The following is a 14,711-nucleotide window of genomic DNA, read 5'->3' on the forward strand; positions in this document are numbered from 1 at the left end:
AAATGCTGTCACACGTGTGGTCAGGCAAGTGGGCGACAGTGGCAGCTGTTGACCTCCACCCTCCAGGGAATGGTGCCTTTGGCATGGCACGCGAATGTCACTCATGGCATGCACACTAAGTGTGGGGCTCCCATCTAGGACCCTGGCTCCACTAGCGGAGGCAGGGACCTCTGCTCAGCCGGGGATTCTGGAGACCCTAGGCTCAGCACCAGGACATCCTGGAGGCTGGGGTGACCACAGGTAACCATCCACAACTTGCCCCGTTGTCTAGGCCTCAGTTTCCCCATGCGTGAATCCATTCAGGTGGCCCCCAGGACCCCAGAGACCCCTTAGGTATAGTTACAGGAGCCGAGTGGTGACAAGCAAGGTGTACAGAACTTCCTACCCAAACCTCCAGGGGCCCCTGTTTTACACTGCCATCCCATTCTTAAAGGGCCAGCACCCTCTTTCTCAGCTGACTGCACATTCCAAATAACCATGCTCCTGGGGAAGTAAGTTCCGGTATGGGGCAGGGGCCCCTCTGCTCTGCTGCAGCCCTCAGTCTTCCCCCATCACAGCCCAGGTTGTACTTCACAATTCTGACCTTAACCCTGATAAGGAAGGCTCTTGCCTGCCGTGGGCCCCACACTTTGGAGGAGATTCCACTAGGGGCTCTTCCCATGGAGCAAAGGGAAGGCACTTCCCAAATCTTGCACCTTCCTCTCCTGGACCCTTCTTTAGGGGGCCAAGGGTCAGCTGCTCACAGAGGGGTGTGGAAGAGCTTGGGCACTAGCATGAAGTGTCCCTAGGTGCATGCACAAGGCTCCCTGCTATGCTGGATAGTTGGGGGTTGGGAAAGAGGGCGGCTGGCTGAGGGCTGAGATCTCCTGTGTCCCACATTCTAGTGCAAAACTTCCAGGAATCTAAAACATTTTAGGTTGAACCCAGCTTTTTAAAAGGCCATTCTAGATCATTCTAGATCAACCCCAGCCCTCATCTAGATTTTGATAAGAAAAAGATACATATTTTCTTTCTTTTTTGTGGCATTGGGGATTGAATCCCCAGGCTGGCCTGGAACTCCTGGGCTTCAAGTGATTTTCTTGCCTCAGCCTCCCAAGTAGCTGGGACTGTAGGTCTGTGCCACTGGGTCTGATTTAAATTACTATTTATTTTTGTCTGTGTTTTTGAGACAGGGTCTCCCTATGTCGCCCTTGCCTCAGCCTCCCGAGTGGTTGACATTACAGGTGTGCACCACCCCAAGTGGCTGAATCATTTTTTAATCATGGTAAAGCACACATGACAACACTTACCACGAGGGGCATTTAGCACAAAGGTATGCACCTCGCCCTAACTCCAGAACATTCTTAAAAGGAAACCCCACCTCCATTAGCAGTCACTCCTCATTTCCCCTCCTTCCAGCCTTGACCGCCACCAGTCTGCCTTGTCTCTATGGACTGGCCCCTTCTGGACAGTTCGTATAAATGGAGTCATACATACTGTGGCCCTTGGTGTCTGACGCATCATGTTTTCTCGGTTTGTCCATGTTGTAGCCTGAGGCACTGCTTCATTTCTTTCTTTTTAAAATATTTTTCTAGTTGTTGATGGATCTTGATTTAAGTATTTTCATGTGGTGCTGAGGATGGAGCCCGGTGCCTCACACGTGCCAGGCAAGTGCTCTACCACTGAGCCACAGCCGCAGCCCCTTCATGTCTTTTTATGGTTGAAAAATATTCTGATGTATGCACAGACCCACTCTGTCATTCGTTCACCTGTTTTTGGACATTTGGGTTATTTCCACCAGAGAACATATTTTATCTAATTGCAGTTTGATTCTATAGCTGTTAAATAGATGCGTGGCGTGTCTTCTTACCTTTGTGCTCTCGTTCCCCAGTACTACTTTGGGGGCAGTTGTGCTGGGCAGTATTGTCCATCTTCCAAACTTAAGTGTGACTTCCAAGTTTGATGTATTTCCTGTTCCCAGCAGTGGGCTAGGCACCTCATAAGCATCATTAAATGATGATTCTTTTTTTAAAAGAAATATTTTTAGTTGTAGGTAGACACAACACTTTTGTTTTATTTATTGACTTCTTATGTGGTGCTGAGAATCGAACCCAACACCTCACACATGATAGGCAAGCGCTCTGCCCCTGAGCCACAACCCCCGCCCCTAAATGATGATTCTTAAACAACTCACGTACCAGACAGTATTCCAGGCGTGGGAGCAGTGGGTATGGAGGTGTGTAGAACAAACAGAAAATTCTGTACTGCTGCTCACTTCCTGGTGTGGGGAGGGAGACAGATAACCTACAAATATACAAAGAAATAAAGATGGCTGGCGATAACTTCACTTGAGGAGGAGCTGTTTTCTGTTTTTGTTTCTGGTGTTCTGTTTGGTCTTGGATTTTGTGGGGCTGGGGGTGAAGTGGTAGGCGTCACCCACACTGGGCCTCCGCTCTGCCGAGTTACAGCCCAGCCTCCAGGGTGAGTTCTTGAGAAGGAGGGCTGGGGTGATAAGGGGGGAGGGCTGCTGTTGCAGGTGGGTCCTCAGGGACCAGTTCTCTGAAGAGGTGACATTTGAGCCGAATATCAGGAGTCAGTCATGGGATGAATCATTCCAAGCCAAGGGAAAGAGTGTCCAGACTCAGTGGTGGGAATTCCCATTGAGGGATTTGAGGGAAGCAGGAGGGTTGGAAGGACATGACCCAGGGGACAGTCAGAAGATGAGATCTGAGCAGTGGGCAGGGCTTTCCAGCCCACGGTAGGGAAATTGGGTTTTTATTCTGTTTGGTGGGAGCATTTGGAGGGAGAGCCGGGACAGGGGTGGAGAGGAGTGGACGAATTCAGACTACGTCTGAAGGGAGAGCCAAGGGATTCGCTGACAGATTGGAGCCGGGGTGGGGGGTGGGGGGGATGGAGGCGGCTTCCTAGGGACCCTGCCTGAGGAGCTGCAGGTGCAGCCGCTGCACAGTGTGGGAATTGGGTCGGGTCTAGAACTCAGTCGGAGCATTCTGAGAAATCCAACAGACTGCTGGACGTGAGTCCCCAGCCCAGGAGAAAACTCAGGCGGAGGAAGACATCAGTACAGAGACGATGCCTAAAACACAAGACGAGTTTTTTAGGGTCTGAGTTCTAGCAGAAAAGAGTTTGTGTATTCAAAAGCAGTAAGAGTGAGAACTTAATGAAGAGACCGTTTACAAAGATAACCCGCGGAGGCCCCGCAGGCCCGGGCTTGGCAACACCCAGTAGGTTGGCCCTGGAGAGAGCTATGTGGAGCTGCTACTTGGACGTAGCCAGTGGCAGGACAGGGCACAAGATACACATCCTGACCTTGCTCTTCTCTCTCCCTTCTGTTGAAGCGAGAGAGGAAGAAGCTGGTCAACCCGTGTGGAACAGACGTCTGTGAAGGGATGCCTGTCAAGGAGGAGGAAACCAGGAGAGGCCGGTGTCCCTTAAGATGAAGAAGGGCATTGGGAAGAGCTAGCAACCAGGCTTGCCATGGAGGTCAGAGGGCTGCAGGCCAAGAGCTGGCTTAGCCCGGCCAGAGGAGGAACCATGAAGGGACAAAGTGAAGAGGGCACCGTAGACGCTATTTGTTTTGAAAACACATAGCTTTAGTCTCCAACACCTCCCCAGTGAGTTAGGCACTGTCGTCCCCATTTTACAGATAAGAACACCAAGCATCTGGGAGAAGGTTCACACCTTACTTAGGTTACAGGAGGGACAGAAGCCAGGTTGGCTGATTCTAATTAGGCCAGCAGGGTCAGATGGTCAGAGGGAGGAGGCTGGGATTAAGGAGAGGGAAGAGGAACAGGGTGGAAAAAAGGAGGGGCAGGCAGAAATAGGGTGATACGATAGTTGGATTATTGGGGGTTTCTGAGGCTAGAAAGACCTCCCCATTTTCTTTAGGTAACTTTCTCTTGGATCACCCCAGAATAGTGTGTGTGTGTGTGTGTGTGTGTGTGTGTGTGTTGGGGATGGGGTTCTGTTGAAAGCCTGCTTTGATCAGGGGAAGAGTGGAAAATGTCCCTGCAGGTGGGTGGCACACGCGCCAGGGTCTATGATCCTGCCCTTGAGTGACAGAATTTGCTCCAAAGGGAGCTGCTCCCTCGTGCTAGACTGAACGCCGCCAAAGCCCAAGGTGACCGTCTTTCAACAGCAGCTGCTCCCGGGCTCCCTGGGAGCGCCGTCTCTCTCCCTGGTTCCTGAGTGTAGGAATGATCTTGGCTGTCCACGCCTCCCGGCCTTCTCGGGGCGGGGAAAGGAAGCCGTTTCTGGGCTTGGCGAGGGGAACAGCGCATCGTTCGGAACCTTGCTGAGGCTAGACCCTGGGAGGGAGCAAGCGGACCGCCAGGCGGTTTCTGGCGCCCCCTCGGGCCAGAGCTGGGCGCCGCAAGGGTGGAACGTAAAGGGAGGGCCCAGAGGCCAGGGGCGTCGCTGGCCGCCAGCAGACACTTTCCGGGCAAGAATGACCATGGCGGGGGGGACACCCCCACAAGACGACTCCTGTCCTAGAGGCCCAACCGGCTTTCTGCCGGGGACGTGGGACGAAAAAGGTGCCAACGTGTGAGCAGCAAGAGAACCCGGCACGCAGAGTGACCCTCTCTGTAGCCAGCCGGGTCTAGCGAAAGGCTCTTCAGAGGAGTTCTGCCCTGAGCTGACCCCAGAGCACCAGTGCAAGAACTCCAGTTCCCCCTTCAAGGCGCCCCCGCCCCGAGGGCGGGGCCAGAGTCCTCCAGGCAGGTGCCGGAGGCGGTGCCCAGCCCTGCCCCCGGGGGCCGTTCTTGGAGGCCAGAGGCGGGTCAGGGAAGCTGCCGGTGCGGGCGACGCCTTAGAACCACAGGCGGCGACTGCGGCCGCAGGTGCCTCACGGGGCACGGTGGCCTAGCTCTGGGCATCAAAACCCTGGGTCTGGGAACTCAGGCTCCCGAGCTGCTCCTAACCCTGGACACCGAGGTCCCCGGGAGGGAGAGCGGAGCCCTGGGGTCGTCTGAAGAGCAAGTCCACGAGCCCCCTGGGCCGGACAGCGAAGCCCCGGAGCTTGCTGCAGAGCAGGACACGGAGGTCATCAGGCTGGGCGGCGAGGTCCTGTTTCCCTCCTCAGAGCAGGGCGCTGAGGCTCCGGAGCAAGGCAGCGAAGACCTGCAACCATCGGCCGAGCAGGACGCAGAGAGCCCCGGGCGGTCCGCAGCTGCAGGCTCTGAGAGTCCCGGGCCAGGTAGCGACGACCCTGGGCTGTCTGAAGTGCAGAGCGCGGAGGTCCCGGGGCAGTGCTCATCTCCTGGCCCTGAGACCTCCTCCTCCTCCGGGTCAGGCCCGGAAGTCCCCCAGTTGCGTTTTCCACTGAGTCCTGAGGCACCCAAACGGCTCGCCGCGGAGCTGCTCATGGAGACGCCCATCGAGCGCGAAATCCGCCGCAGCTGCGAACGCGAGGAGAGCCTGCGCCGGAGCCGGGGCCTGAGCCCGGGCCGCGCAGGCCAGGAACTGGTCGAGCTGCGCGTGCGGCCGGTGCTCAGTCGGCCAAGTCCCGGCCCCGCGCTCCCGCGCGCCTTGGAGCGCGCGCGGGCGGGCGCAAAGATGCAACGAGACATCGAGCGGGAGGCTCACCGGCAGGCGGCGCTGGCTTGCTCCGCGGCCCCTGAGCGAAGCGCCCATTCGCCGCCGCAGCCGCTGGGCGAGCTCAAGCGCTACTTCGAGGCCGCCGCGGGGAGCAGTTCCTCGGCGGCCGCGGAGGGCAGCGCGGGCTCACAGCGGCTGCCGGAGTCTGGAGGCCGGCAGCGCTCAGCTGTGCACGGCCGGTGCGCAGTGCTGGCCCGCGCCCCGCCGCCTATCGCACCGTCACTGCTGGAGCAAGAAGTGCGCGAGGTGCACGAGCGCGAGCGGGAGTTGCAGCGCCTGAGGCGCAGCGTCTACGGCACCACTGAGTTCAAGGAGCCCGCGCCCAGCCTCACGGGTAAGCCGCGACGCGTGGGACCCCCAACAATCGCCCAACTCCTAGGGCCCTTCCTCTGGCCCTCTGATTGTCGGGGTTGCGCCTTTCAGGCTCCCAGATTCCTGGGACCCTTCAAGTTTCCCTCCCTTACCCACCCGTTCTGGGCTGTCTACTCCCCGTGCTCCACCCCCCTCTGGAACGATTCCCAGATCCACACAACTTTGGTCTTGGCGGTGGGGGTTCGTTTTAGGGAACCCTGACTGGACTCTGGCACCCTGGGATCCTCCTGTATTTTCGGGCCCCTGTCTCCACTCTGGGTTCGCCTTCCTCAAGTTCCTGGATCCTCAGAACTGGGCGGAGGCCTCTCTGGGGAGGAGGGGGGTGAACACCTGTATGTGTTTAAGGGGTGCGGCCGGCCTCCTCCGTCCTGGCCGCCTCCAGCTGGTGAAAGGAGGGGCAAAGCGGGCTGAGCGTCCCTTCCCCCGCAGCGAGCAGGGGCGATGGAAAGTTGGCAGTGATCTGGCCCCCCCGCAGAAAGGCTTCGGAGAACGGCCTGGAGAAGGTGGGAAGCCCCTTCCCCGAGTCCTTGTCGCTCCTCCCACCACTGCCTGTGGCGCCGGGACTCTGGGAGGAAAACAGTGCATCCCCGCCCCCGTCCCCGCCCCCTGGAACTCCACTCTGGCCAGGACTTGAAATCCTAGCCCAGTCCCAGGGTGAAGGGAAGGTGGTGGGCTTCGGGTCCCAATTGCCCCACCCACCCCACTCCTGGATGGGGTCCCTAAGAGTGGCCTTCCGTCTGTCCCTTTCTTCCCAGGAGGAGCGCAAACCTTGAAGTTTGAATAGACTGAGACCCCTGACTTGAATTAACTACTGGTCGGAGGACCGGGGCAGGGACACCCAGCAGGTCTTCCATGACCCCCACCCCGTCCCAGCTTTGGCAGAAGGCCTTAAGAGGGGTAATCTCTCTGCACTGGTGAACTTGAAATCGACCAGCCCAATCTGGATCTTCCTTCACTTTGTGAAACTGACCAGCCCCCTCTATAAAATTGTTTGGTCTCTACTAGGAAACTGACACCATCCACAAACCGTGACTGTCCAGCCCTTCTTAATCTAATTGAACGAACCTGTCTATTGTTAGAGGGCAAGGGTCACCGCCCTCTTCCCCCCCACCAGGCAATAAAGCCCCTCTTTGCTGGGCAGTGCAAGCTGGTTTCTTTTCAGTTCTTTTCGTCTGGGGTGGGGGGAGCTAGGCGGACAGAGAGAGGCCTGAGAAAGCCGCAGGAGGCGTCGGCCGGAATGCGGAATGCACACTTATCTCCCTGCCGCCCTGCCACCCAGCCGCCCGGCTGCCCAGCTACCCGCCTGCCAGCCTCCCTGACCGGGCCTCCCAGCCAAACCCACCTGGCCCAGGTCCTACTGCCCCCTGGCGGCCCAGTCACGAAATGTGGCTTTAACTAGCTCACGGGCTGCAGTTCTAGACTTCAACTTTTATTGGTGGTGAGAACAGCGTGGTACACTCTGGACGCCGGCTAGACAGAGGTGAGGATATGAGGCTGTTCCTTTTCTGCTGATGTAAATGGTAGCTGGAACAACAACAAAAAAGGAGCAATGAGATCCAAGCTCGTCTTTGACGTCAGTAGTTCCTGATAATCATCCTTCTGTACTTCTTTCCTCACTGTGAATGAGCAAGTCAGTGAGTGAGGTCAGAATTTCTGCTTTCCAAAAGCAACCGGAAGCCAGACGCAGTGGTGCGAGCCGGTAGTGCCAGTTTCTCCAGAGGCTCAGGTGGGAGGATCACTTAAGTTCAGGAGTTCAAGACCAGCCCAGGCAAGAGAGGGAGACCCAGTCTCAAACAAAGTAATAAACAAAAGCAACTGGAACCCAATTATTTTAAAAGAAACCTAGGGACTGAGAGTGTAGTTCAGTAGTAGAGTACTTACCTAGCATGTGGGATGCTGTGGATTTGAGCCCCAGCATCACATTAAAAAAAATCTACTGAACTTTTGAGAATTGTGACTATTTAGAAAAACCTTTTAAAGGTGTGCAGGAGGGAGGAAAGACGAGTGGCAAGCAATACCTGTTTTCAATAAGGCCTATGGCTGTCGATTTGCAAGCCTTGGTTAATTTTGTTCCCCTAGGTGGGGTTCAAGAGTGTCAGTGAACTCTCTCAGATGTCTGCAAAACTGTATCGACGCAGCTAATATTTTTTGGCTATAGTTTTACAGCTTCTCAGAAGTGTGCTGAGACCGGCGAAGGTGAGGCTCAGGAATATTTTAGAATTGATTTCAACTCTTGGATCTGCCCAACTCTATCCCATGCATAGGGATGGCAAATATCTAGTGAAATATGAATGAATAAAACCCAGGTACTCAGGAAGCTGGGGGTGGGGAGGGAAAGGCTTATAGGCTTTGCACTAAAGTCCAAGTCCAAGTTCAGTCCAAGAAAGGCCATCCTCCTGTGCCCATCATGCACACACTACTACATGCTTCACCATGACTTTGGAAAATGTGGAGAGAAAGGTAGCAGAGACCCAGGACTGCCAAGATGGGAAATGGAAACACTCAGAATCTGTTTTCTTTTTTCTTTTTTTGGGGGGTTGTCGATGGACTTTTATTACTTTATTTTACTTATTTACACAGGGTGCTGAGGATCGAACCCAGTGCCTCACACATGCTAGGCAAGCGTTCCACCACTGAGCCACAACCCCAGCCCTCAGAATCTGTTCTTAATTCCCAGGACAACTCTTTCTAAGAACTAAGCATGGAAAGAGTGGACAGGATTGCTTATGTGTAGACTAGAAGTTCTGTAATTTTCCTGCACATTAAATCCAACTGAGGCCTATGCCTAGTTAATAGGAATGGGTGGGGCTTGTTGACATTAGGGCTTTTGTTTGAGTGTTGGGAATAGAACCTAGGGCCTTGCACATACTAGGCAGTGCTCTGCCACCAAGCTCCACGCTCCCAAGGCCGACGTCATTTTTTTTGTTATTGGAGATTGTACCCTACCACCTAGCTCTAACCACAGCCCTTCTTACATTTAAATTTTTTTAAAAAAATTTGAGACAGGGTCTTGCTAAATTGCCCAGTCTGGCCTTGAACTTGTGATCCTCCTGCTTCAGCCTACCTAGGATTACAGGCATGTGCTACTGCAGCCAGCTGACATCAGTATTTTTTAAAGCTCTCGAGGTTATCTCTAGGTGCAACTAAGTTTGAGAACCATAATGCACATGCAGACCAGTAATTCTCAAAGTGTGGTGTCTGGTCCAGCAGTATCATTGATGCTTAAAAGATGTGTTACAACTGCACATTCCATTCACTCTGTGATAGAGTGCTTACCTAGCATGTGCAGGGCTCTCTGGGTTCCATCTCCAGCACCAGAAAAATAAGAGAATGCACACTGTTGGGTCCTAGCCAGACGTAATGATGAAACTTTCCATATGTCTTGAGGCATGCTCAAGTTTGAGAATCATGAGTGCAGACAGTTTCTGAGCAACAGGACCCAGGAAATTGAGCTTGTTTCCTTCCTCTCCCAGTACTGCTGGCACTCACCAGAAACATTTAGTTTGTAAGTATATTGTGGAAATGGCTTACGGGAGATGGTCTAAAGCTGCCCATGGCTTGTCTGAATTGAGATGTGCTGTGTTAAATATACATCAGATTTCAAAGACTTAGCACACACACAGAAGGAAACATTAACTTTCCTGAATGGATTATATGTTGAGATACTGTTTTTGATATATTGAGTCAAATAAATATACCACTAACATGAATCTGACCTTTCGTTTTTATTTTTGTGGTGCTGGGGCTGTAACCTGGGTCCATGCATGCTGAGGATGCACTTTGTCACGGAGCTACACCCCAGACCTTTTTATTTTTAAAACGTGTCTTTGAGAAAATTTAAAATGACCTATGTGGTTCACTTTATATTTCTATTGGGCCCGGCTAGTCTAAAGAATCTTACAACTGCAGGAGAACTCAGGGGAGACCTCAAATCAATATCAAGGAGCTTCAGAACCCCCTCGAAGTCCTTCAAACCTGGACTGTAGACCAAAAAGTCCTTGATGCAGTCAGAAATGATCACTAGAAAGTCCTCTGAAAGAGCAAGGGTCTTGGTGTCCAATCCCGTCTCAGTTTACCTCTCACGTCCGTTTTCCTCATTTGTAAAGGAGGGTTTATGATAATACTATGTGCCAAGAACTATTAGAAAAGCTAGTTCTTTGCTCAGAGCATAAGGGCACGAATCTGGGTCTTTGTGCTGTTTCTGAAAACGCTGGAGGATCCAAAAGCTGTCCGCAGCTGCGATCGGAGGAACCCGATTGAGGAACCCGATTGAGTCAGGGCTCCGCCACTTGCTCGTACTAAACAGGTGAGTTACTTCTCTAAGCCCAGGATCTTCTTTCCAGTCCAGGGATGGGGTGAGGCTTGGAGATTCCACGCTGGATTCCCTGTGGCTATCACACTTCCCGCGCGCCCCAGACACCCGGTCAAGAGCAGTAATTTGCCAGGTTCCTAGAACCAAAATCTGGCGGAGAAAGTCTGATACGGCCCTTTGGAAACAGATCACCAGCACTTTTCCTAGGGCACGTCGGGAAATGTAGTCTTTCACGCTGGAAAGAAACCTTTTCCGGGTCAAAATGGGAGAGTGGGCGTGGCTCCATGTTTCTTCCTCCAGTGGGCGTTGAATTTCCCTGCTCTCGAAACTTGCGGTTTTCTGGGTTCCGGTTGTTGACAGGCGCTGCTACTTCCCGGTTTGCTTCACGTGCGCCTGTGCGCATGCGCCGACTATCCCCTTGCCTACGGGTCGACCAACGTTTTATTTCCAAAAACTACATTTCCCAGAAGGTGGCGAGAGTGGGCGGGGTTACCCGCCCCAAGGGGAGGGGCGCGGCGCTCGGAGCGGACGCTGAGCCTGTGACCTCTTTCTTTCTTTTATTTAACACAAAACTGGTGTGTCCGCACTCCTGGTTTTGCTGCCGGCCGGACAAGGCTGGACTTAGTGCAGACAGGTCAGCTCAGCCTGGCCCCTTGGGAGGTGAGGCCAGGCTGCACTGGGAGAACGAGTGAGCCCCTCCCCTGGCCCCTCTCTGGGAGTTTGGAACTGTCAAGCTCCAGCCCCCACCTTCTTCCCCAGGTTCAAGGCCCCTGCGCAGTCCACGCCGAAGGCCCGACAGCGCTCGGGGGCCGGGCCGGGCCTGCCTGACCCATGAGAATCTGCACCAGCAGGTCGGTGGCCAGCATATGCGACGGCTCCTCGAAGCCGATGGTCAGCAGCTGTTGGTAGTCCCCAGGAGGCTGCGGGCACAAAATCCTAGGGGGCCGGGGACAGACAGGCCTGGACGTGAGCGCCCCCTGCCCCTCGGGAGCCCCTTTCCTCGAGTGAGAGGCTGTGACTGAAAGATGCTTTGGTTCAGCTGCGGGGTGGGGAAAATCCTGAGGGAAGTTGTTTCCTTGTTGATGACAAACTTAGAGCAGTGGCTCCCCTGGGTTGAATAATCGGCCGGCCAGTGACTGGGCCAATTACTCTGCTAGCTGTGTGTCCTTGGGCAGGTAACTTAACCTCTCTGAACACCTGTTTTCTTCCTTGTAAATGGGGCCACTACTTTAGACCTCAGTGGGCTATTCCATGAGTCTGCATAAAGCACTTTTTAGGCCACAATAAAATGTTCTCGGTATTATCAAGGTAAGTAAAGTGCCGAGGAAAGTAGATGATGGGGTCCTGCCCTTCCCTCCAAGCCCATCTTGCCACTGCCCTGGCTCCTACCATGAATAAAGGTCATCCTCAGCGGGTCCTAGGGGCACCCATCGGCCAATGGACCACAACTTCTGGATCTGGGGGCACGAATTGGCTGGATTCTGTCCTGTGTCCTCCCATGTATCTCGATAGCATAGGAAGTAGCTGGGAGGGGAAGAGAGCAGCGATTAAGAGTGATGGTTTCCCAGCTTTTCTGTTGAGGGCTTTAATTTTGAGGATGAGGTTGAAACTCATCAGAAGTTGCCCTGAAGTCCTCAGGTAGAGATGTGACCCCCCTTTAAAATTCTTTTATTTTGACGGGAGGGTAGGGTTAAAAAAAAAAAAAAAAAAAAAGGTGGGCTGGGGCTGTGGCTCAGTGGTAGAGCACTTGCCTGGCATGCGAGGCACTGACTTTGATTCTCAGCACTGCACATAAATAAATAAATAAAGATCCATTGACAACTAAAAAAATTGCAAAAAATATATTAAAAATAAAAATAGGTAGAGGCTGGGGTGTAGCTCAGTGGTAGAACCTAGCATGTGCTGGGCTCTGGGTTCCATCCCCAGTGTGGGGTTGGGGGAGTCTTTCAAAGGTACTGGTGTTCTGTTTTTTCACTCTGGTGGCGGTTCAAAGGCCCATACTACTGGTGTTCAGCATAGGAAGGGGAGGACTTTGATTTTGATAAAGGGACTCACTAATCCACATGGGAATCTTGTCCTCGATTGCTGGGCTCTGGGGTGGTTTCCAGGTTCCAGCGCATTTTCTTATAGAGGTATCGGGGGAAGCGGCTGGCGGTGTAGGCGGCTGGGGTACAGTATCTGAAGATGGACACTTCGTGGGAAGGGCTGATGGAGAACCTCCCACAGAAGAAGCAGGAGATGCTGGTAGGAGATAGGCAGGCAGATAAGACTGGACCCAAACTCACCACTGCTCCATCCCCATCTCCTACCCTTTTACCTCAGGGGGTCAGTCTCCTCCAGGTCCACGAACCCAAAGGAAGCGTACATGAGGACCAGCTGTTCCAGACGCAGAGTCAGCTGCTGGGAGATCTCCAACAGCTGCACAGAACGGGGATGGGCGTAATGAGATGGGTGGGCCTGCCAGAAGCAACCCCTTCACCCCCAGGCCTGCTTGGGACCCCCAGAAGGAAGGGGCGCAGGGTCTGGGAAAACATCTCCACACACCCCCTTTCGAACCAGCTCCTGCAAGGCTCCATAGATGGGGGGCACACTCCTCGCAGCAGCCTCCAGGTACAGGAAGTAAGGCTCGCACATCTTTAAGAAGGTGGGCATGGCCTTCGCCAGCTGTTCCTTCTGTACTCGGTCCCTGCTAAAGAGAGAAGGGGGCCTTTACCTGGCACTCCTTGCGCCAGCCCCGGGTTTCTCCCTGTCCACTCACTCTCCAGCTGCATCCCGGGCCGTTGTAAATCCCGGGCCCAGGCCTCTCACAGCACCTTCTGTTGCAGAGCTTGCTGAATACTGACACCTGAGTACCACAACCGACAGTTGCTCAAAACTCCCTGTAGGGTGAAGCTCAGAAATCTAGGATCTAAACCAGGCTCCCCAGGGGATTCCAGTGGACAATGACATTTGAGAATCAGAGTCCCTTTCCCCCCTGGCCTGGGAATCACATTATCCCCTGGGGTCCCAAACTGATAGCCCAAGGGCCAAATCTGCCTCAGCTGGGTTTTGTTTAACTGCACGGGGTTCATTGAGAAGTAGGGAGAAAAAGTCCCAGGGATCTGGCAACCCTCAGGTCTGCGCTGCTTCAGGACAGTCATAACAGTTATGCACCCCAATTCTATACAGCCCTCATCGCTCTAAGGTTGGATTCCTGATCGACAAGCTTCATTTACCTCCATTTGGCTCCTAATGCTTTTGAGTTTGTGACCCTGGTGGGGGCTGCCTACTCTATCTCCATCTCCCTAATCCTGGGGACCTAGGACCCATCCAGGATCACCTGTAGAGCAAGTAGCTTTGGAAGTCATCTGCCTTCTTGAGCAGGTAGCGCAGCTGTTCGGTGATGGGGCTGAACATAGCGTCCAGGGGTAGGCGAGCTGGGGCTGGCCCGCGGTCAGGCGCTGGAGGCTCGGGGGAAGGCATGGAGGCAGGGGCCTCCAGCAGCTGCCCCTGGGCATCCTCTGGCTCCAGCTCAGGTGGGTCCTCAGGCCTGCCAGGCGGCGTCGACCACGAGGGATCTCCGCAGGGCTGAGCCCCGGGTTCCAAGTCGTCCAAGGGCGGCGTTTCTCCAGGGCCCAGGGGGAGCGGCCCCACGAACCACTGCTCGGTAGCCATCAGGGGCCCGGGGCCGGGGGCGGGGGGTCCGCACTCCGTCTCCGCAGCTCACGTTGGCCGCGGGCTCAATCCCGCCCCAGGAGCCCAGGAAGCCTGGGACGAGTTTGGGCTGGGAGCGCGGCCTCCTCCAACACGGCCCTGCCTCGACCTCTCTGCCGGCGCCGCGCTGGGCGGGGGGAGTTCGCCTCGTTTGAATTTCAACACGCGGGAGGGGCGCGCCTGCACCGCTCCGCGCTGCGCACCCGCGGGGCCCCGCGCACCCGCGCGCTCCCGGCACCTGGCACTGGGTAGGAGGGACCGCCGAGGGCGGAGACCCAGGCCCGCGCTGGGGCGGCAGCATCCTGGGGGTGTGGCCGAGAGTCAGCACCTTTTTCTCTCGCAGCTGGCTTCCTAGGGAGGAGGGGTCTCTAACGCGTGTCCCAACCCCGAGAGAGATGCTCAGGCTCCACCCCTGTGACGCCCAGGCACTTTTTCCTTTCCTTTTTAACTAGTAGAGTTGAGAAACAGCACGTGAACTTAGCAGGGACGTGTGATGTAGCAGTTGTTACTACTACTAACAGTAAAAAAAAATTTTTGCCTGGAAGATTTCCCCTATCCCATCACCTCATCTGATGGCCAATGGCTTCCACTCCTTTTATGGAACATCCTAACCTGGTCCCAGAACAGACCTCTGCCAACACTTGTAGACCGGAGTCTCTGCAGCAGGCACAGGCCGGCAGTATATAATATTAGCTACGAAGCCACGCACATTAATCACATTTAAAGGTTCTAGGTAAAG

The 14,711-nt window shown here is 54.6% G+C and overlaps 2 protein-coding genes across 5 annotated transcripts; one reads left to right on the top strand and one right to left on the bottom strand.

Moving 5' to 3' along the window:
- Positions 1–4,724: 4,724 nt before the first annotated feature.
- Positions 4,725–7,105, top strand: MISP3 (MISP family member 3). 3 transcript variants are annotated; one of them, XM_079115567.1, is made up of 3 exons: positions 4,739–5,929; positions 6,397–6,470; positions 6,723–7,105. In XM_079115567.1, the coding sequence occupies exons 1-3, from the start codon at positions 5,362–5,364 to the stop codon at positions 6,738–6,740; spliced, it is 660 nt and encodes a 219-aa protein (XP_078971693.1). In that variant the 5' UTR covers positions 4,739–5,361; the 3' UTR covers positions 6,741–7,105. The 3 variants fall into 3 exon arrangements, with proteins under 3 accessions (XP_078971694.1, XP_078971695.1, XP_078971693.1); XM_079115568.1 differs by lacking the exon at positions 6,723–7,105 and having other exon boundaries at positions 4,725–5,929; positions 6,313–6,449; XM_079115569.1 differs by lacking the exon at positions 6,397–6,470 and having other exon boundaries at positions 4,728–5,929.
- Positions 7,106–10,803: 3,698 nt separating this feature from the next.
- Positions 10,804–14,134, bottom strand: LOC306646246 (UPF0575 protein C19orf67 homolog). 2 transcript variants are annotated; one of them, XM_079114788.1, is made up of 6 exons: positions 13,599–14,134; positions 12,824–12,965; positions 12,597–12,697; positions 12,335–12,520; positions 11,669–11,803; positions 10,804–11,215 (listed from the first exon to the last, which is right to left on the bottom strand). In XM_079114788.1, the coding sequence occupies exons 1-6, from the start codon at positions 13,931–13,933 to the stop codon at positions 11,041–11,043; spliced, it is 1,074 nt and encodes a 357-aa protein (XP_078970914.1). In that variant the 5' UTR covers positions 13,934–14,134; the 3' UTR covers positions 10,804–11,040. The 2 variants fall into 2 exon arrangements, with proteins under 2 accessions (XP_078970914.1, XP_078970913.1); XM_079114787.1 differs by having other exon boundaries at positions 12,824–12,968.
- Positions 14,135–14,711: the final 577 nt, after the last annotated feature.

The sequence above is a fragment of the Sciurus vulgaris genome, assembly GCF_902686455.1.
Source record: "Sciurus vulgaris genome assembly, chromosome: 16".
Classification (NCBI taxonomy): Eukaryota; Metazoa; Chordata; class Mammalia; order Rodentia; family Sciuridae; genus Sciurus; species Sciurus vulgaris.